Here is a 23,113-nt window from a genome sequence, read left to right as displayed (position 1 = left end):
GTATAGTTCTCTAGTTATTTTTGTCATTACCTGATTACAGAGTTATAATATTTTTGTGGCCACTGGAAAATCCAGGTTAGGAACAATTGAATTTCTTGGTGTAACTGAGAGAGCAGAAAACTGCAACATAGTCAGAATCAAGGACTGTCCTGTATAATTCCTGGTTATGAAGTAACATCAGAGTTGCCAATATTTTAAAGCCAAGCTTAACTCACTTTGTTGTTTTGTGTAACTGGGAGGACATATAATTTTTTATTTTTATGTGCAAAACTAAAAGTGGAGTGATAGGTGACAAAATCAACATCTACTTTCTAAATTACTTGCACAACATGTACACTTCTCTAATAAATAGAGAAAGGTTAAATTGTTCTTATGTAAGCAAAACCAAATCTGAAATGAGACTAAGATCATTTAAGCCTGTGGTTTATCTTGACATCAGTTCTACTCGACGTTGTTTTTCCACTTGCAGTGAATGGATTTGGTGTTATTTGGGACAAAATTGCTGATAGAAGTGAGACAGAAGAGGCTGTTTTTAATTACTTGAGTCAGAGGCAGCTCTTCTGCATAGCACTCAGCATATGAAACACCTCAGAATTTCTGAGAATGTTTCTCAGAATTTAATACCATTTTTTGCCACCTGTGACATGCTCAGGCAATTTTGAGGAAGAAGCTAATATCCATAGAAGTGTTTCTTTAAAAACTGGTTAAAAGTTACAATTTTAAAAAAAACCAGTAATTGTTAGAATTGAATTAATTTGGCTGAGAAGTAGATTTATGTTTGCATATTAAAAAATACAACTTTTATGTATGGAATTTCACTCTTACTTACATTTTTTCAGAATTAGATATAAATGTGTTGCAGTCCAAGCCATAGAGCCAAGAGCCAAGACACTCTTTCAGCTCTTGACTCTCTTACTTGCAGGCACAACAACTGTGGGAATGGTGAGCTCCACCTCCTGTTGTAGCTGTAGGGCTCAGGAATATTTGGTCCTTTCTAATGTTCTTTACACTCTGGTGTTATTTATGCATCTCCTTGGTGTATTTCCTGGGCTAGTAAGGTACTTCTGTGTGCCTGTTTTCCTGGTGAAGAATGAAGACATAGAAAGACTGATGTGACTTATCTACATACCTAGAGAGCCCTAATTTCACACTCTAAATCATGAGCCTGCTTTTCTTGTTACAGGAGAGGAATTCTGTAGGGAAAGAGCTTAACAGTCCCTTCTCCTCTCTAGCATTCACTTGCTCTATGGAAAGAGAACATTTTTTATAGCTGTTTTTCAGCAGGCCTTCCTATTTTTTAAGTGATGTAGCAGACTGCACTATAGTGCATTTATACATAGCCTTTCATGACTTCCATCTGATATAACATCTGCAACATTCTTGCAGCATTGCTTCCACGTGCATATCTGAGAAAGTGGAAGAAAGAAAAAAAAGAACTGAAGACAGCTTTCTAGAAGCTGAAAAGTATATAAAAGTAATTCTGACTGAAATTTTATTTAATCAGAAACAGTTTTGTTCTTCATTATATCTGATTACTATGGCAATTAAAATCACCTTTTAACTACCAGCATTGGGATAAAAGATAGAATGAGCTTCCACAGTCCCAATTAGTATTGAATTAATTGTTTTGAAGATATATTAACATTCTCCCCTAATGCAGATGAAGATAATGGAAATGAAGGTCTGTCCTACTGGTTGATGGATATTCCTGTTTTCCCTTTTCAAGTGCTATTACATAAGAATTCATGCACTACTTATTCAAATTGCTACCTACCAGTATCAACAATAATTCTGTTGTGTTTCCTTGAACTGTTGTTACACTTGAATTGACTTTTGAAGATACAATACAAGAATTTTATGCGGGAGATTGAAGCCATTTTGAGAATGAAGAGGGCAGAGGATGTGAAATATTTCTGTTAATCTAATTAACATGGGTCAAAACCGGCTCTAGAGATGCAAGTAGATGTGAGCATTGATGAGAAATTAGGAAAACATTACAACTCAAAATTTTATCTCATCTTATAAAATGGGAAAAAATCTTGTTTATGAACATGGCACCTTCCAAGTAAACTGATTTCATGAGGCAAAATGTCAGGGTGGTATGTGTGTGAGGAAATTATTAGACTCTGAAATCTGATGCATGTCGTTGTTTAGGTGTCATGGTCATTTTTCTTTCCTTAGCTTGAGCTGCACTATCTTTTCCTTCCCATGTAGAAGCAATGCCTTCCCATTTGTTGCAGGTAAACCACATTAAAGCCTATTTTTTTCAAGTTTAGTGAAAGCCATCCTTGCAAAGTTCATTCAGAATGAGGCCCCAGAGGCAATGCTGATGCATTCAGTTAAATACCTTCCTGCTGAAGTAGACACTGAACGTTGTGACGTTGACTTAAAATGAGTAAGTGTGCACATTTCAAAAAATGTTTTCAGTAACTGCCAGTAAAACATTTATCATTCTGTTAACTTCATGGAAGACTGAGATTAGGTTGCCATAAACAATGAGCTTAATTGGTATGTAAGCAGGGATTTGCCTTGTTCTGTAAACTGGCATGAGGTATAGGTTCACTTAGCAGTTATACTGTCTGAACTTGTTCTCCTTTAATTAAAAAGTAAATAGCAGTCATGAGATTCTAGTGCAACATACCAAGGAAGACTGCTTCCTGAAGATATTTATTATGCATGCAAAATAAACTTAGCAAATTAATAAAATGCAAATATATGAGGAGAAGACAAAAACTTTCAAAAAAGACACTGAAAAGTGATTTTTTTAAAGTGAATATGTTGCACTTAAAAGTTCTGGTACAGATTATGAATAAAACTTTTCAGAGGACGTACGTTAGACTTATGTGAAATACTTAAAGGTTCACAGTGAAACAGAATAACACAAGATCTGACCAGAACTACACTGTTGAAACCATGTGGGGAAGCAGGCAGACAGACAGCGGGTGTTACCTGATTTGGTATTTGGTTTGACTCTTCAAGTAGGGGCTCAAATTTATCTAGAATTCCATGGGAAGTTCCTGTATAATTTTAGCCTAGTGGCTGTGCACTACTTAGCTTTTGATTACCTTTGATTAGTTTACAATTAGTATATTTGTAATAACTAGAGTACAACATGGATTGCAAAGTACCTAGGGAAGTGAAATTGCACCAGTAAAATACATGGGTCATCTTCATCCAGTCACTGCAGACAAATAAAAGGGAAGGCAGCAAAACACTCCAGAAACAAGAGCATCTTCCTGGAGCCTTTTGGAGCCTTAGCTGGGAAGCTAAACTGAAGAAACCAGATAGCTAGGAGTGGATTATATTCCAGATTCATCATGGGCTCCATAGTGGCTTCAAATGAAGTATGGTTCCTGGAATCCATTCTCCAAAGTTATTCAAGTAACTTAAAAAGCCTAAAATATTCTTTTGTTTTACCATTAATAGTGCTACCTTGGTTATTATATTTAATTTAGGAACAGCAGTAATTGTTGGGGTGGGAGGTGGTGTTCTAGTCACAATAGCATCCTTTCTACTGTAAACTGAACAAGCAGTAATCATAAAGGACAATAAAAAATCTGCTAGAAGTTCAATTATACTGTTTTCATGGGTAATGATATGCTGAAGGCTGAGCTAAAACCTTGTGCAGTAGAGTCCAGAAAAAGAAGCTGAAATTGGTCTCACCAGGTTTCTAGTTCTATCAGCCTCAATCAGAAAGCTACGTAGCTGAATCTTTTGTCCAGAACATTTTGAGCTGGGAAAAGCATGAGTGTTTGTTTAGTCAATGGAAATACAGCTGACATTTGGAGGCAATGTTTAGATAAAACCTCTTACAAATTTACTTTAAGACCTTACTTAAATCTGTTCTTACTTCACATTCTGTAATGAGGAGGAAAGGAAGATAAAATATTTCAATACTTTTACTAAAAAAAATTCAATAAAAAAAGGAAGTGTAATATTTCAAATTTTTTTTTTTTTTTAAATGTCTCATAAGAAGTGAGCTTGACTTCAGGGAAGTTGATATTTGTCTTCCTGAAGAAGGTTATTTTAGGACCATTCAGCATGATTGGTTAGAGGAGAGAAACTAAAACTCCCATGAAGTGGAAACTGGACTCAGCCACTACCACAGAAGTGAGTTCAGGAATGCCTGCTGGATCAGAGGCAACCCAAGAAGATAAATAATCCCATCTCTATGCAGTGTCTGTGAAAGAGTTCTGATTTTTATGTACATTTGTCATTCATGGTTCAGAGCACTATCACATGTATTCTAGTGTGGTCTTTCAGTGTTTTTTCTTCGTTTGCAAGAAGAACTTTAAAGGCCTCATAGGTTACAACAGGCTGAACACATTTCAGTTTCCAATATGGAATTTTGGGGCAATTATTTTTAAACAAACAAAAAACCAACAACAAAACAGCACAATACAGTAAAGCTGTTGTCCTGCCTCAATTTTGCTTTTGTTGCTACTCAGGCAAGTGAAAGAATGACACTTTGCCAGTACATTTTTTTGTCCACTTCAGTGTTCGATTCAATCATGAGTTATAAATAGAAAATAACATTATTTTGTGTTTCATGTGGGGAGGTATGGATATTGGGGACTCTCAGATTTAGGTGAGATTTGTAAAGAATATAATATTGACAAAGAGGGTGCTAAATCTAACTTTGGGTCATACTTCATAAAGTGCTAGTAGTGATGGCCATGGGAAATTGTTGTTTTCTCCCCGTTGAAATGGTTCCTCCATTTTAGAGGAATTCTGCTGAAAGAGAAAATGGCTGCAGAGCACATGAAGGATTGCATTTGCTCTGTGAAAAATAAGATAAACTAAACATTCTTTATCATTCTCAACTGCTTGTTTTCTACCTTTACAACACAGTCCTCATGGTTAATTTAGCAGTGTGTGGATTATGCTAAAATAAATTACCTACCTTTTTGGAGGAATTTTAATTCTACATCTGGGTCACATATTGTCATAATACAGTACAAAAATCAGGCTGTTTCAAGTAATTATTTTTAAAAGTAAGATACTTTAATCTCTCTGCTATGTTCCTGAGGCAGGTGAAGTGTGAGGTCCATGTATTTATTTGTGTCAGTTAAAAGACCTGATGTGCTTGATGAGCTTTCATGCTGAGCTTTGGTAACTGATTTTAAATTTTTTTTTTTTCCTATCTCAAGTATATGTTGAAGGAAGAGTTCTGTGTAAGGATTGTAGGATGATGGAAAAACTTCAATGTGCATACAAAGAAGAAACAGTCAGTGCTAACAGGACTTTTCTGAAAGGGTGCTTGGAACTTTTAATCCCTCCCATATCTCACATAATGATTTTTTTTTTTTCATTTCCTTTTTATGTTTTAAGAAGGGAGTCTCAAGGATTGTATAGTACCAGTACAGTCTTTCCTGCTATTGTATTACATATGCATTAATAAATTAATTTACAATAATTTTCCCTTTTTTAGTATATGTTTCTTTTCCTGCCTCATTTCTGAATATTTGCAATTGTAAAGCCAATGTTATTCTTCCATCTCCATGTGCCATTTGCTGATGGATAAGATATAAAGAATGGCTTGCATTTGGGACAGGTTATCTATCTGTGGAAAGCTGAATTTTAAAAACTCTCTTCTGGAAATAGATTATATGCTTTGTTTCTGATATTTACATTCTTTGGGCAGTACTTTACAGTAGAATTAAAGTGCTAATTGATTGTAAAGTTTTGACTTACATGAAGAAAAATCAAGACAGAGTAGTCATGCCTGGCTATAAACTTTCTAATACATTTTTGTCTCGATAAATACTCTGAGCAAACAGTTATTATTTGAAAGGACAGTTTTGCTCATAAAGGGCCTGTCTGCAATAGAAGACATTTGATAATAAAAGCTTCTGTTCAAGAGGAAAGGCTTGGTTCTTGAGTACAGATACTTCATGCTGTAACTTACATAGCAACCTGAGTGCTATGATTGGTTTCTTGCAATTTTCTTGCACCTTTCTCGTTCCCCATTTTGTCATGTACCCTTTTATAAATATGCCATCAATGAGGAGCTACAGATTGGTGCTTTAAATTCAGTGAATTGAAGAGATCATATGATTTAAACTGCTGCTATTGCCTCTGCTATGTATATAATTCCTTTCAGAACTTTTTGCTTCATCCTTAAAATCTCAGAACTTCTTTATTTCCACCAACTTCTTTGGGAATGGATTCTAGAACATAATTTTTCATTGTGGAAGTGGTTCTGCTAATTAGTCTTAAATGTTCTCCTGTTTGCTGCTGTACCAAACCAGCCCAATCTTGAGGAAGTTATCTGTTGGGATGGGTTTAATCTCATGGGACAGATGTAAGCACAGAGCAGATTGTCATACCTGTGCTCAGGGGAAGCTTTATGCAGTAAGAAATTGTGCTGCTTTAGGCATTTCTTGTTAGAATCCAGTCTCCTGGTTATTGTAAAGGCTTTTCCAGTAATTTTATCTTCTCTGAATGCTGTAATCAAGCTTTTGTACCACTACGACCCCAAACAAGACCAGACTGGTAATCACCATTTGGTCACTTCTTTGTATTGGAGCTCTTGGTACTTCTCTAACAAAGAGCTCCTGGCACTCACCTGAAGCTACACACAGGCATTCTATTTCTATTATTTTAATTGGTCTTATTATACCAAATCATCTTCATTTTCTCATCTTATCTTCCAAAATGGTCGTACGTCCTATTTGTATGTCATCTGTTGTTATGGCAAATCTACTAATATTAGATTATCAGAAAAAATCAGCTGATAGGAAACTTTAACATTTGAGAGCTTATCTATAAACAGCCTTTTGTTCTTACTTAGCCAGTTATTTTACTAATGGCCATCTTTTGCACCTTCCACCAATGAATTAAGTATTAAGCCATTATATCAAATGGTAAAAGATGAGGTAATTGAGAGAGAGAATTTTCCTTGCCAGATTCAAGCCACACTATGTGTGCTAAACCAAATGTGCAGTAGAATATTAACATGAAGTCTAAATGAAAGCAGATTTGGCTTCTGGTTAACACATTAAATAATGGTTAAGAAATTTTGCCTGTTCAATTCTGTTTAACACATAAGCATTAGGAAAGAGACATTCACTCTATCAGAGCCTTATTGAGCCAGTCATGAGTTAGAAACAGCTTGCAACATTTTTTTGTATATATTTTTTTCCTGTCTTTTTAATTCTTGGGACCAACTTGGAAAAGAAAGAATGAAGAAGGAAATTATTACTTCCAGGTGAAACTTGTCCTTTTGTACAGTGGAAAGTATCTAAAAGATAAATAAGGATTATGCATTTTATTTCCTCTGTCGATTTCTGTTGCAAATAAGTCACTCAGTGCAGAAACTTCTGGTAGTTTTTGTTTCTGATTTGTGTCTGCAAGTTGCTATAGATAATACAAAAAAGCAAATCAAGGAGATTGCTGGTCGTATGTGAAGTACCTGAGCAAAAGTGTGGGTAAAGGATGGAAATATCTATTGAATTTCAGTGTAGGCTACCTGAAAATGCAGTTCTTTGTCCAGTTGCAGTTTAATCACCCAAGTTTGAATATACAATGCTGAGATCAGATCTAGCACAGATTTTACCTAGAGTTAAAAATTTTATCATTGTTTTCTACAGCTTTCTTTATCTATGTGTCTAGTGTATATGTTGACATTGAAAAATAAGGTGTTTTTTAGCAGCTGCAGCAGGTAGAGTAGCACAATCAGCAAAAATAAGCATTTATGAAGTACTGAAGGATTTTTGTCCTTCTGAACAAACTGCCAACTCTTTTAATGAAGATCAAATCAGACTAGTTTTTCTGTGCAGAAAATAGTCTAACATTAACCAATTCTATGAGTTACAGTCACATTCCTTAAATGTTTCAGACCACTTTGGTGCTAGTTTAGACCTTTGGTTTAGAAAACAAAATTATGCAGAGCCAACAATAAATCAATGGATAAGGATGTGTAGCATAAGGAGTCCAAAGAAAAATAATTGTTCCATGCTTTAGATAAGATTCTTGCCTTGTATATTTGAGTGTGAATGGAGAGGCTAACTTAAATATTTATTTTGTAGGAGCTTAGTTTCAGAAAGATTTTAGATTGAGTGTAATTAAAACTGGTATTTCAGAGTCTTCTGCTGGTTGCTCTTCTTGCTTTATTTCATTTTGTACTGGAGAGAACTTTATGTGTGTGTTGTATATAAAAAATAATGGCTTAAATTACATTGATGTACAATTTAAATTTATCAAGTAGTTATACTGATGATCATAATGGAGAAATTTTAACCAGGCACTGTTTTAGGATAGGTGTTCTCTTATATCAGATCTGGATTCAGGCTTCCTAGGTCTAAATGTAATAAGGAACCAGGGCAAAATACCTTTTGTATCAGTAAGCTGCTTTTAAACTTGAACATTTGGGACCCTGAATGTGCATTTAACCTCCTACTTTTTTCTGTGAGTCAGAAGTGTTTTACTGTAATGTAAATCTTTTGCATAAAGTAATTATCTTCCCACTCTGTGAAGGTGAAATTTATATTAACTTGAAGTCTGAGAGATGTGAATAAAGTGGAGACCTCCCCGCTGAGTCTATATTTTAGTTTTTGGGTTATAGCAGACATGAGCAGAAAAAAAGGCATTCATCACTAGCCCTATGCCATCAAAGTTCTTCAATCCCCATCTCATGCTGCTATAAACTGTTGTTAACAGAGTGAAATGCAAAGGAAGTTACAGATTTGCATACTTAGAAAGGTAGTAATCCTTCTTCCTGATTTTGCATAGGGCGCCATAAAGTTCAGCAATTTAAGGGCTACAGGTTGGCTTGGATATGACAAAAGCAAGAGAAAGATTTAGAAATGGAATTCAGCTTTTATGAAATGTTATGCAACTTGCTTTCACTTTGATTTTTCCCCTCTTTGTACATTCTTTACCCTACTTTCTAATAGTCCACTGTGATCCATGTAGCACAAGGTGAAACACACCCTGCATTTCATGTAGATAATTTTTTTTCAGGGTTTTAATGCATCACAAAGATGGGAGGCAACATATATCTATAGTAGTGCAATATATAACTTTGCCGTTCAGTTTCGTCAGATTTTCCATGTGCATTGATCAGATCAAAAGGAGATGACCTGTTTCTACTTCAGGAGAGTTTTAAAAGTATTAAGGGATGAAACAGCAGTCATTCACAGGCAGCTGTCTATCTGTGTACTGAATGTCATCAATAATGCACAAGATAACATCTCTAAGTTGAAAGAAATGCAGGATTGGCATCAATTTTGCTTAATAGAGCATCATAAGCAAACTAGAGAGTGGTACCTGAAGCACTGACAGCATCCATTACATCAAAATGTATACATCTCTTCTTTGGAAGCATTATGTAAACCTGACAACACTTGAACATTTTTTCTTTCTCAAGTCTGATTTCAGTTTCACTGAGCTGATTATTATTTTTGTCCTGTTCTCAGAGGGTGATGAGACAGGAGTGATGGACAGTCTGCTTGAGGCCTTGCAGTCAGGAGCAGCATTCAGAGATCGCAGGAAACGAACACCAAGAGGACAAGGTAAGATGCTTTCTTTTATTTATAAACTGAGTGAGCAAAAGTTGTTTGTCAAAGACTTAGCAACAGCTTTTACTGAGCTCATGTAAAAATACCGAATGTTCTTTGTGATCATGGATTCTGAACTTGATAGCTCTGCCTTCTGATAATCATGAGCTTTAAGGTATGATAAGGGCTCCTGTTGTGTTAGAAATGGCTTTTAACACATAGCTGCATGAAAGATGTTTGTCTTCATCTTTAAAATTGTATGTATAATTACTTTATTTTAGGTGGCACTCTGAAAAATATTAGATTCTTGCAGCACTCAGAGATTGGGCATATAGCCAATAGTCTTTTTCAAGACTTGTCTTAGTAATGTTCTGGTTTGGTTGGAAATTATAGCATTATGTAGTTATAAAAGTCAAGTTATATTAAAGTAGTTCCCCTTTCTTGAGGGAGACAATAGTATTGAACTGAGTTTGATTTGCTGTTTTAGTCTGAACAATTAATGTCTCCTACAAATTTGTGTTTGAGACTATTTGAGAAAAGGCCAAGCAGCTGTAGTGTTTTCTCTGTTCAGTTCTCTGTGGTATGGCAGTTACATACAGTTCATGAACTGCATGCTTACTCTGTTTGCTTTTGATCAAGGCTCATGGCAGTATACTGTATTTTCTAATTTTTAAGTTAATACATCTTAGAGTTTAAAATACAGTCTTAAAAGTCTGTAATCTTAAAAATTATTAGTTACAAAATCAAAACTTGTGTTGGATGTGTGCTGCTAAAGGTCTAGCAGAATGGAATTGTCTTGTTTTGTAGATAAGTCATTTATATCTACCCCATCTTCAATGAGCCCAGGGTTAGATTTATGTTGCCTGTTGATTTTTTTATTTTATATCTATTTTAGAGGAACAGAAAAGTAAGGGTAGATTCTACTTGACTCATTTCATCTGGCTTGCAAAGGTGTTACTATTATTTTTGATTTGCCATATGCGTGATCTTACTGGGGGGGGAAAAAGCAACATTTTGTAATAGGAAAATAATTCTGCTACGGTTCCAATATAATTCTTAATTCAGAGCTTGTTTCTGCTCTCAGATCAGAACTGAAAGAACTCAATCAAAGTACGTTTTTATCCATATCTTGAGAAATATCAGTGTGAGAGATTCTCTCTGTGTTGTGCCTTGAGGAAAGATTTGTCAGCCAGTGGTGACAAAGAAAACTTCCCAGGGAGCAAAGGAGATTGCACAAAATCTTCTGCAGCTGAGAAGGCCAACGAGATGCCAGAACTTGGGTCCAAAACCAGTGGCTCCTCTGCAAAAATAGGGAGCAGAGCTAATTAAAAATCAGTCATTAGTTCTCTTTCATATAATCACTTCAATTTCTCTGTGTTTGAAGTTTTCATTGTATCAGTTGATACTCTAGTGGGGTCTGACTTTTAAGTTTTTAGGAGTTGATTGACTTGGGGGAACTTCCTGTAAGAAAAGATCCAGGTAATTCATTTCCAACTACTTCACAACTCTAAGTCTTCTCATAAAAGGATATGACCATTATGTACTAAAAATTTAGACTTATAAACATAAGTCTCAGCCAAGTGTCTGATGGCTGTGACACTCTGAAGCAGTGACCCATATGAAAAAGTAAATAAAAGCTATGGAGAGGAATGGTTGGGGGATTTCTGGATTTGTCAGATCATTTAGTTGTGGTTTTAGGGAAGGGTATAGTTCTGTCTGTATGTGGTGCACAATGTTGGGGTGTTCTGCACCTGGCTGATAGCTTGCTGCACTGAATTCTTAACATGATGGGGAAAAGGTGCTGCTATTTTGGAAGTTAAACTTATATGGCAGTTTTGAGCTTGAACTTTGTTTTGTAGCTGTCACGACCTGTTGTTGGTTTTTTGCCTGTTTGTACACAAATTTCATTTTTGGGGTGTTATTTGTGACTGGTAGTTTAAGTCTAGTTAAAGGGAAAAAAGGCACTTTGGCTTGCTTAGTTTTTGCAGTTTTATTACTTGGTGACAAGTAACCCCTACAGAAAACCTAAAACCAAAACAAACAAAAAACCCCCCAGAAATCTCTTAAGAAAATGCCCCAGAAAAGAGCTCAGCAATACAGTAAGTTCACTTGTGTACATTTTCATGTATGTGTAGATCTGTCTTGTTGCAGGCTTATTCTGTTTGCACCTACTCAGGGTGAAAATGAAAACTATAGAAAGTTTCGTTCTTCTCAATGGTTACAACCAGTAGAGCATGAAAATTCAGCACTTTTTTGTGTGTTTTCTTCCAGTGGTTTCACAGAGTAAATTTAACTCCAAGGCACAAACAAAAGCATCACCACAGTTGCATTCTTGATCGGTTTGGCTCTAAAGAAAAAAACCTACAGCTTTCCAAAAGAAAAAGCTCTGCAGTGGTATCTGATCACTGGTAGCTGTAGGAGTGTAGGTTGGACCTATAAGGGATCATTTAATTTTGATAACAGAGCTCTGGTGACTATAGGCCTTTAGGTACCAGGACAGTGTCATTCTACCTCTTCAATTAGCCTTTTTTGCAGAGGTCACTGCTGTGCCTAGTAGCATACACTTGTGCTTCATGTCCTTAAAATATTTGAAGAGTAAGAGATGGAGATAGGAGTAGAATGGTGTTCTGCTTTTCTAGCATGGCAGCCCTTCAGAGGGGAACTACTCAATATTGTAGTTTTCCTACTTGAAAAAAAAATAATGGAGACATGTACAGATTTGGAGAAGTAAAACTCAATTAAAATATGTTTTATAGCATTGGGTTTTGCTTGCTTCCTAATCCTGTAAATGAAAAGCTACACTTTAGGGGGTTACATTATAACTATAGACTTTTCCAACAAAAATCTTTTTGTTACCAGTTCATGGAATAATGGAAACTGCCTGTCCTCCTGCCCCAGTTTTTTGCTTCATTGTACTCTTATGTTCATGTACTCTTTGTTATGTAGACTTCTCAATGTAAAAAAAGGTTCTCTGGTTTCTCTCTCCTGAGCTTATTACTGCATCTTCATTGTTTCTGGCTGCTGAGTATTAAGTGTGAAGTTTGTTCTTTCAGTAGATTGCTTTGCTTATAGAGGTTGTAATGTAATAATTAGAATTCAGTTTCTAAACTGTAACTTTGTCTTCAAAAGTATACTTACTTTTTGTAAATTTGCTAACTTGGAATTGGAAGTATCATGAAAAAGGGTACAGGAGGCATTCATCACAGGGTACCACTTCAAAATGTGTGTCCAGCACTACTGGAGTACCAATTATCTTTGACCTTTTTTTCTGGCCTTGGGGTGTGATATTATTAAAGACAACTGATTGAGGGATGTTTTCTCTCTAGTATTAGTTTAAGCAAATTTCTGCACAGAGCTGGCTTTTCAGTTAGGGTTCTTTCTTTTAAATTGCTACATTTTTGCCATGGAATTTAAGTTCAATTTTTTCATAAACATTAATACCTAGTGCCTTCTCCTGTACATCCAAACTATTGTATTGTAATTGTAATTGTATTGTAATGTCTACTGTTGTTTCTGTAGTCTTTTACTACTGGGATAGCATTGCATGCAAGTTCTTTCTTCTTTAGATTGCAGTCTAAAGTATATTTGTCAAGTATTAAATGTAGTCTGGTTGCACACATTTTGAGTTATTTTTTTTTTAATCCATACATCAGGTCAAAGCAGTCGAGTGAGATATGGGTAATAAAAAATAGCTTAAGAACTGAATTTGGCTTTATTGAGACTTGCTACCCTGTCATTATTATTTCCATTGTAACAGTGAATCTTAAGAGTGAAAGAGAATGAACCTTGCTTGTTCAGTTTCAGCACTGAATTTGAATGTTTTATGCAATCCATCTGAAGTGCTGCCACCACTTGCTTAACTTTTGTAAGCTAAACAGTTGTTGAGGCAATGGAATATTTCTGTATTTTAATAACTTCTGATATTTTTCAGATGATGTTCAGATGATTCTTTAAAAAATAGTAAAATAAAGTAGGTGCATGTTTTACATTGAAATTGATCAGAATTCTAATAAAAAGGTTATGGTTTTAGGAATTTTGTGTATTCTGCTTGAAGGCATAGCTATGCTGAAAATTAAAGGCTGACTTCTATGTTTACATTTGCATTGATTATACTCAATAAATTATTTAGAGTTAGTTAGGTTTCTGGGTGCACAATTCTTATTTGCCTACAATATGTTCCAGTAAAAATCTTCAGTCAAAGCACATCTCCTGTACTGCATCATAAATAATTTTGTATGTGGCACTTTTGTAAATAAATGGATTTTTGACATGTTTTTATTTGTCTGTCAATTGATGAGAAGTTTTATCAGTGTTAAAATCCAAAAATGTGGTAGGTGCACTTTTAACAGATCATTATTTGTGCTCAGCTAAAATGGTCCTTGAGCTGTTTGCTGTCTTTCAGTTGTAGAATGTCATCATCTTTATCATGAAGTTATCTGTTGTGAAGTTAGAAATATGCATAATGGGTTATAAAAATCTCTGTTTCAAGTTTTTAAAACCAGTATACATTATAAATTTATTTGGATGTCTTTTTAAACATCCTGCAGTAAAGAACTGATATTCTTGTTGCTATGTTCAGGTAGCTTATCCTAATTTTTGTTATTTTACTTTGAAGCTGACCATTTAAAAGCACATTTTCATACCAAGGTTATATAGCAATAACCTTGGTATCTTTTCTGCTTGCACTCAGGTTCTGTGAATTAATGAGACTTACATGTATGATCTAAGTGCCTCAAAATGATCACAACTATAATAGCAAGAGCTAAACAAGGATCACCAGTAATAAATTTACTTGTTTTGTCATCAAGGCATTATTGTGAGATTTAAGTTTGCTTTTATTGCTAAATATAAATATAGGTTGTATAAAGAAAATCTATTTATAATACCATTCAAATTGAGTCTCGGCAAATTACTGTAGACCAGAAAGCTCTTTAAACAGTCCCAAAGCTATTTTAAAGTAGGTATTTGTGGTGTAGTGTGTTTTTACTGTGTATGCATTTTTGGCTTATGATTTTTGTAATTAAAGGAGTGATATTAGATAATATATTATTCTGGTGGCTTAGCATGAAAGCAACAGCTGTTGTATGAGGAGTTTTACTTAAAAGTTCAGAAAAATTCTACTTGCAAATATGGTAAAGAAGTGGTGAAAAAGGGAAGGGAAAATGGATGTAAAACAGACTTTAACCTCCAGCTTGCTTAGACTGGGTTCTCCAGGTTTTTAGATGGACAACATCAAGAAGGGAACGAGCTTCTGAAAACACCTGTTGACCAATAAATGTGTGGACATAAAGACAAAAATTCAAGAATTGAGTACATTTGAATGATTGTTTTCACTTGTCTTCTTGTGTTCATTTCCTTCCTCTGGGGCAGGTATTGGGGATTCTTCAGCTATGTTCTTGGTGTGCCTGACATTGTTGATAGTGTAAAGTACTTGGAAGTGTTTGAAATATTTGACAGACATAAAGCAGTGGTATTGTGAACTCCAGACCTAGCATGTATTGCTGTAGCTTTGCTCAATTCTAAGTTGTTGTCAATTTTTTTTTTTTTGAGACAAAAATTTTATCTGAATAAATGAAAATATGCCATGAAATGACAATAACATATACACAATCCAGAAAATGTCCTTCAAAAAGATGGTGCTATGTAGTTGTTACTAATTGCATCTGAGTTTATCATTCATCCACAGAATTTAAGGATTTAGGCAAGGCTAGGGAGAGTTATGTGCTCCTGGCTTTTATTAGTTGAAGTGCTTCAAAATATGTCTCAGGGTAGCCTGAAAAGTATTCTCTGTGAGTTTTCTGGAATAATGTTGCATAAAATTTTACACTGGAAATGTCAGAACATTTTTCAAGTTTTAGCCTGTTGAAAAATCAACAATGGTATTACTGGATGAGTAAAGTTGTCCTAAGATCCCAGAATGTATCAGGTTCTAATTTTTTTTTGTGTGGTTTAAGACACAGCAGTTTCCTTTTGAAGTCAAAATGCATTGTCCATCAATGATGATGAGAATTACACGGAAGTTCTGAGGAACTGGGTTGCTTATGCCAGCCAGTTGTTTCAGACACTGAAGCTGTTCCATTTCTTTAAATAAAATGGGTTTTGTCTTTTTCATCATAGGACTCTGCAGGTCCCATAGCATCACAGACTGGTTTGGGTTGGAAGAGGCTTTAAAGCTCATCCAGCTCCAACACCCTGCATGGGCAGGGACACCTCCCACCCACCCAGGTTGCTCCAAGCCCCATCCAACCTGGCCTTGAACTCTTCCATGGAGGAGGCAGCCACAGCTTTCTTGGGCAACCTCTGCCAGTGTCTTATCACCCTTACACTGAATAATTTTTTCCTAGTATCTAACTTCAATCTTCCCTCTTTCAAATTTGAAACCACTCCCACTCATCCTGTCACTCCATGCCCTTGTAAGAAGTTCTGGCTGTGGGTTCTCCCTGGAGAGAACATCTATGAAGTTGATTCAGAGTGTAAATTATGGAGTTTCTTTTTCTGGGAGTTGAGTTGGCACAATTGCTTCTGAAACCTATTAAAAGCCTTTGGAATTCTAAAAGGCTTTTTCAGTGTCCTACGCTGTGAAATGGATTTTTAAAACTAAAGCTTTTCTGAGAGCTGGAGAGTTGTTCATAGTAACCAGCCCCTCAAAAAGAGGGATCCAGAAGTAGGCTGCCAAGTTCACATGACAGAATTCTCTTTGAGTTGGAAGTCAGCCATGGTTCTGAATTTTTAATTTTTTTTTTTTTTTTTTTAATTCACACTGAATCTGAAAACTGTTCTATTTTAATGAGGTATGTCTTGAAGGCCTACATTTCTAGAGCTAGATAGCTGATTTCACTACATCTGCATGCAGTTCTTGAAGTCAGAAAAACTGCTTTTACACAGGGAAATGATATTCATGCATTCATTTACCAACTACAGGAGTAGTAAAGAACACTATGCAAGGCTAACTTCATTTGCATTTGGTCATTTGAATTTTCTTTGTCAGCACTGACACTGTTATCATGCAATTATTGTGCAATACTTCCATTTGAAAAATTTTCTACAATAGTACTGTTTACTGAGGTAATGCACATTGGCTTTAATATTTTAATATATGTACATAATGAATGGGAAGGAAAGGAAAAAGATGAAAATCGCTGTGGCAGTGTATGATTTGGTAGTAGATAATTGTAACTGACGTTAGGCCAAATGGTTATTTTTGCAGATAGGGAGGATGCTTTCTGTTCCAGCCTGTTAGTGGAGAGCTGAGAGTTCTCTAACCTCAGCACAGAGAAACTGTCCCAGGTTTTTTACTAGTGGTTGTCATCTTGACTGTAACTTAGGTAGTTTACTTTCTGGGGGAAAATAAAAAAATTACCCTCCTGGTTATAACATAACAAAACAAATCATGGAAATTCTAATTTTCTTGCTGCATTATCAGGAGAAAATGAGATTCTCTGCTTGGCAGACGCAAAATAATAATGTTTAGTTACAAAGTAGTGATACTGTCTCATCAATAGGCACATCAGTAGTTAGGCATTCACATCACCATGTGAAAAGCCAGAATCTCAGTTGCTGTATGATTGCTGTAACTCTTTTCTTCACCAATGTTTTTTGTTTAATGGTCTGTGACAGGTTAAGGTTCTAAGCAACAACAGTGGGACAGTTAGAGGCCAGCAGTCCCTGCTGAAGATTTCTAAAAATTATAGAAAAGCTCTGCCAAGAGAAAAGGGTAGGAGGACACTCTATAATGACTTAACAATCTAACCCACCCACTTCATCATTTTTTTAAAATACTCTATTATTTTACATTTCAAGTCCCTGACTAAAAGAAAAAAAATCAAGGTGACTTGAACACGCTGTACCATGTTTTTATTTACTGCTTTCTCCAGCAGTTTTTGTAAACATTTTTAGAGTACTTTACCAGAAGTACTTTTGCTCTTTCATTTACAGTAGTTTCTCAGTGTTCTACACTTATCTGGGGCAAGGTTTGTTAATAGCAGGCTAATGCCTGCTCCACCTCCCTGAGTTTTATTATGAAGCCAAACAAATGATGGGTTTAGAAGAGGCTATTGGTGGTATTACCCTGTATTAATTGTGTTCTCTTTATCTGAAAATCTGAAAGCTCTTTATGGATGTGGGCACTACTCCCCCGTCCATCATTTAGTGGATGAGTAAACAAATGCCACAGTTCTGCTGTCTTTCAGCTTGCATACCCTAACACTCATACACTCATTCTGAAAGAGCAGCCTTGCTTTAGAAGCTTTTTTTTTTTTTTAAACTTGTAATAAATTCAGTGATTCAGTTTCAGTTTGTGACTTGGCCAAACCTTTAACTCTCTCGAGGTCTATTCTTCATTGCAACAAACTGTACCTAAATCCAGTTTATTGCAGGCAAAACTATGTTGAACAGCCAGCCAACTAACAGACACTTTTCTAAATGTGTATTTGGCTAAGGCAGTGCTGATCCCAGCCCACTGGAGATCTTTGGTGGCTCTGAAATGCTGCACTACCACAACTGGGTTGGCTTCTGAGTGAACTTGTAAAGGCATCTTCATCTGTCTGCAAAAGATGCGGTGGGCATTTCTTTCATCTTCTTGATAATAAATGGAGTAAAAAAAAAATCTTGTATCAAGAAATTAAGTTTAGAGCTTGGATGAGTGTCCTTTTCCTATGCATTGTTTTCAAATGCTGAAATTTTATTTGCATGTAGGTTTTCTTGTGGGTTAGTATGGAATGATGCATTATAATTATTATGATAAGGTACCGTAATATATTACAGTGGGATTGGGAAAATGAGTGTGCATTATTCCTAGTTAAATGCATTTTTAAAATGCAAAAATACCTGGAAACGAAAAGGTTGAAATAATCAACTCAGATAGAATTGTGTAGTTCTCAGCTCTCTAGGGAAACATTCAAACTACAGACTTATTTGAGACAGTTTTTAGTAGGTACTATTGCAATAGTGGTTTGAAATGAAAAAAGGTTGGGGGGGAAAAAAAAAAAGAGAGTAGAGATAAGACTTTTTTTTTTTTAACAATGAAGGTGGTGGTGAATCACTTGCAGAGGTTTCCCAGTGAGGTTGTAGAAGCCCCATCCCTGGAAACATTCAAGGTCAGGATGAAGAGGGTTCTGAGCAACCTGATCTAGTTGAAGATGTCCTGGTTCACTGCTGGGGCTTGGACTAGATAACCTTTAAAACCAAATTATGCTGTGAAAATACAGCATCACTTACAATTGAGAAAAAGGTCATTTGCAGCATACAACGTTCTGAAAAAAACACATGCCATGCTTAGGAATGGTAAATATATATATATATGTTGGCAATTGCTGCAGATCATCCTTTTTCCATCTGGAGCAGCCCATGTTTCTGTCTCCCAGTGTCTTAAGTACCTTGCTTATTTCTTGCAGGGAAAAAGAAATTGTTTTATTTATGTTCAGCTTGTTCCTTGCGTATGTTTTTGAGATTTATTGCATGGTGGATTTGGTGATGTCTTTGTAATGGCCACCTTCAGGAGTTGATTGAATGCCTTTTTTAGTGAAGTCAGCTGGGACTAATTTGAGGGTATTGCTGTTTTTCTTATCAAAAGTCTCACCAACAGGGAAAAAACTCAGTTTTCCCTTTTTCAGGTTTTTTCTTCTACATACCATTCAGTAAGTTAGCATTTGGGAGAGTAGAGCAGTTTAGGAGTGTAATTGATCATTTATAAACACTTGTCTGTCAATATTTTATTCTGTTCATTGACTTGTATAATTCTCATTTAGCTTAATTCTTACAGAAGACTGTTTCTAGACATAATTTCTGATGGAAATATAGCATGTCTTGTATGATACTGGTCAAGCTTCAATGTTCCTATTAAGATTTTCATGCAAAAGAGCAACTTTTAATGTATTTTTAGTATACTGCAATGGATGATTAAGCTACTGGAGAGTACTACTGCAAAAATAAGATCAAAGAATGGGAGTCAGTGATAAAGAACAGAAAATACCACAAAGCAGAACAACTTGTCTGTGAAAAACTAGAACAGTTTAGCTGACAAAGCAAAGTGGTCTTAATTAGGGATAGATAAGACTTTATATGATCTGCATTATTTTTTTCTATGCTTAAAATTTTGCTATTACCATGATGTTAATTAGAGGCATGCTACCAAAACCCATACTTTGATCTTTATAGTTTATTACAGGTGGAAAATTTTACCAGTTTTGAGGTATAGGTTTTGTAGACTCAGCTCAGCCTGAATTCAGTTACTTTTATGTTTCTAATATTTTAGGAGAAAATAGTTTTAGGAGGGTATTTAGTTTTTTGGCAAGTTCTTGGCTAGTTTCACATTATGACTTTTTGCATCTTTCTACAAAGCACCTTTGGCCATTCATTCTTAAAACATTGGCCTCACTTTGCAGCAGTGAGCATTTCCTCAGATTACATTTTCTGCTGCTGGGTGCTGCAGGCAAGCTGAAATTTCAGCAAACACATTAAGAAGTAGTCAGTCACATTTTTAACAGAACTTCATGTCAGTGTCTCTATTACATTTTTGAAACTGTAGGACAGGTGGTTCCTCTAATTATTGTGCATTATTGCTTCAACATAATGTAGCTGAGCTGTAACATTTGTAATTTGTACAGTTCCAAAATTGCTCTCTCATCCTAAAAACTGTCAGTGCTGGTTAATTATAATACATTTCTATTGCTGGGTTGTTTCAGTTTGAATACTGTTGCATTTTAAAGGGTTCTACAATTAGGGTGAAGTTGCTTTCAATGATGAATAAAACCAGATGTGAGATATAGGTGAAGGTTAATAATCATTTTAATAGTGATAAAATTCCAAATCCTAGAGTGATCTGTTCTGTAAAAACAAAACACCAACCTTGAAATAGATTTATTTAGTCCTCCTTCAAAACATGCTCCAGAAGATAACATTTGATATGAATTTTTCTGTTTGTCTCAGTACAAGATCTATATATGTTACACTCCTTATTTCTTCTTTGGCTGAAAAAGTGACACAGTCTACAAGATTTAGTGACAATTTTATAACTAGTATCAGACTGTGCATAAGTTCTTCCTTGTTTACCTTCTCGTGGAAATATATAACTTCATAATATTTGAATTTAAAAACCGTATATGTACTGGGCAGTGTCTTACAGATAGATGTCTAAAAATTTGTCTAAACAAGGTACTGGAGTTCATTAGATCTATATTATGTTTGTTTCCCATTTTCTCAGTGATCTTTATATATTTTCCTCCATTCTCTGTTACTGCATTAAGTATTTCTTCTGTTGTTGAAGAGGATTCTATTTAAACAATTATGTCAGGCATATAAAATTGTACAAGGTGTCCATGTGCCTGTAACTCCATGACTATATTACTAGTGTGGAATGTCAGCCTTTCTGCATTTTTTTTCTGTTAAGTTGCAAAGAAAAGAAGACACAGCACACTGAAATAGAAAAAATGTTCAGTTTATGTGAGGAAGATTTTTTTTTTCATTTTAAAGGGAACAGATTTCTAAAATTATATAATAGGGGAAAAAATACCTTACTGACATCATTCCTCCAAGAGCTTATCTTCCTCAAGTGTGTACAGTGAGATTTTTATGGAGACCTTGGGACTGCAGTGATATCATTGGTGGTTACAACACAATGCCCAAGGTAAAACTGGAGTTTGTCTCTTACCAGGGTGTGTGTGAAGGCTCTTGGGCTGAAAGGTTTTTCAGGTCAGGCTGTACAAGCTGTCAGTCAGACTAAGCAAAGGAGAGAGTGTATTTGAGGGTTTTTTTTTCCTCAGTAAAAGCAAGAGGGAGAAATAATCCACCTTTAAGGGTGTAAAGCATTTTTCTTCTGTAATCAAGATAAATTGTCAACTTATGTAGCCTTAAGATCTTGCAAGAACTGTGGATAAAATGACTTCACAGAAAGTATTTTGAGTTTTAATTAAGTTGATTCAAGAACTAAATCAAATTTCAACAATTCTGGGAGCTTATTAAAATCTTGTAAGGTATTGAATCAACTATTTGGAGATTAATTTCCTTTAAAAAAGTAGGCATCAGGTGGTTCACTCCTTAAAAAAAAAAATTCTTGCTTTTGTCAAATCTTTCAAAGATGTCTCATAGCTTCTTTACATGTAAGCACTGCTCACTACAAGGTAGACTCCACAAAAGTATATTTTCTTTTAAAACCTTTACTGGAATGAAAACTCTAAAGGGAGATATACTAAAAATTTCATTTCTTCTCGTAAGGGATAACCACTCTGAAGGTAGCTACAATTATGTTTAGGGAGTCTCATGAATAACTGTTTTTGTTGAAATAATATGGAGTCTACTATTAAGGACAATATATTATAAAGCAGTAGACCCAAATCTAAATGAGTTTGTATCTTTCTGTGTGGTGCTTAAACTTCTTAGAAAAAATATTTTCAAATGTATTATTAAAGAATTAGAAACTTTTGTTGGAGGGAAGGGAGAGAATTTAAAGTTATGTTATATGCTTTTAAAAAGCTGTTTTAGCAGTTTGCTGGAATTGCATTTCTGTTACTCCTTTTATTGTTAGAAAAGCAGTTGAAAGGATGAAAGATTTGAAGACAAAGCAGTTCAGTGGAACATAAAACCTGCAAAGAAAGCGTTGTATAGAGATGTAGTCCAAGGCCTACATAATTCTGGCCATTTAAAGTATAATGGAGGATAACATTACATCATGGGAGAGAAAAAACATTTTGTACTATATGAAGCATCAGTTGTCAGATATTGAACACATATCAGGATGGCCACCACACAAATAAATGTATGGATGGGCCTGTAGATAGGGAGTGATGTGAATGCATAACTGACCTTGTCATTTGATATTAAGGCCACACTTTTGCAGGCAGCACCTATGTATTTAAATACCCACTGAAACATTTATCTCTTGCCATATGGAGGTGAGATGGTGTGTGAGAGAGGGAGTGCACATGCACATATGTACAGATTTGCTGGTAAAAATATCCTGAACAGCTTCGGTACATTGGAGTCTGTTGGGTTTTTTGTTTGTTTTCCAGAATATCATAAATGATGTGGGGTGGTTGCTTCGTTGGCATATGATGGGAATATGGAGTGTTCAGAGGCCTTTCTGATGCTGTCTGTAGACTCTTTTTTGAACTAAAGTTTCATAAAATATCCAGGGAGTTTTTGAGTCATCACTGATAGTTTTCTAGATACAGGTCATGAGGTGCCATCCTCTGGAGTCTTGCTTCTCCTGCACCCCTTTGGTCAATAGTGCCCTAATTTCCTGTGTTTGTTTCCTAATTGCTCTGTCTTCGTACCTGGATTATTATTTTTCTTCAAAGATGAATACCAAAAGCTCCACTAAATAAAAATGAATAGTAACATAAAACACATTATTATAGGGCAGGGGACTAATAAAACATAAAGTGCCTGTCTTTCTTACTTTACAATTGCTCTTGTTCTGTTTGAAACATCTTAAAGCACTACATTTATTATGCTGACTTACAGGCAGGTCTTCTCTTTCTTGTAGTCCTCTGACTGATTTTGAAGGGCATTTTGCCCTCCAGATGTCAGGAGTAACATCAACACAATTTTCAATTCTCTTGTGTGGGTAGAATCCCTGACTTGCAAAAATCTTTTGGCGTTTTCAGGAAAGCAAAGAC

The 23,113-nt window shown here is 35.4% G+C and overlaps 1 protein-coding gene across 5 annotated transcripts in view; it reads left to right on the top strand.

Annotated features, from left to right (window-relative positions):
- The window catches only part of DIAPH2 (diaphanous related formin 2), a 204,941-nt gene that overhangs the window by 137,465 nt on the left and 44,363 nt on the right, over window positions 1–23,113 (top strand). For 4 of the 5 annotated variants that reach the window (XM_030448826.1, XM_030448825.1, XM_030448824.1 and 1 more), the window contains one exon: window positions 9,420–9,515. In XM_030448826.1, coding sequence (XP_030304686.1) covers window positions 9,420–9,515 — 96 coding nt within the window. Of the gene's footprint in view, window positions 1–9,419; window positions 9,516–10,584; window positions 10,785–23,113 lie in introns of those variants that run through there. The other variant, XM_030448827.1, reaches the window with a different exon arrangement.

This window comes from Calypte anna, chromosome 4 (genome assembly GCF_003957555.1).
Source record: "Calypte anna isolate BGI_N300 chromosome 4, bCalAnn1_v1.p, whole genome shotgun sequence".
Classification (NCBI taxonomy): domain Eukaryota; kingdom Metazoa; phylum Chordata; class Aves; order Apodiformes; family Trochilidae; genus Calypte; species Calypte anna.
The sequence above is the reverse complement of the archived record's forward strand: the minus strand, read 5'-3'. Positions and strand labels throughout refer to the sequence as shown.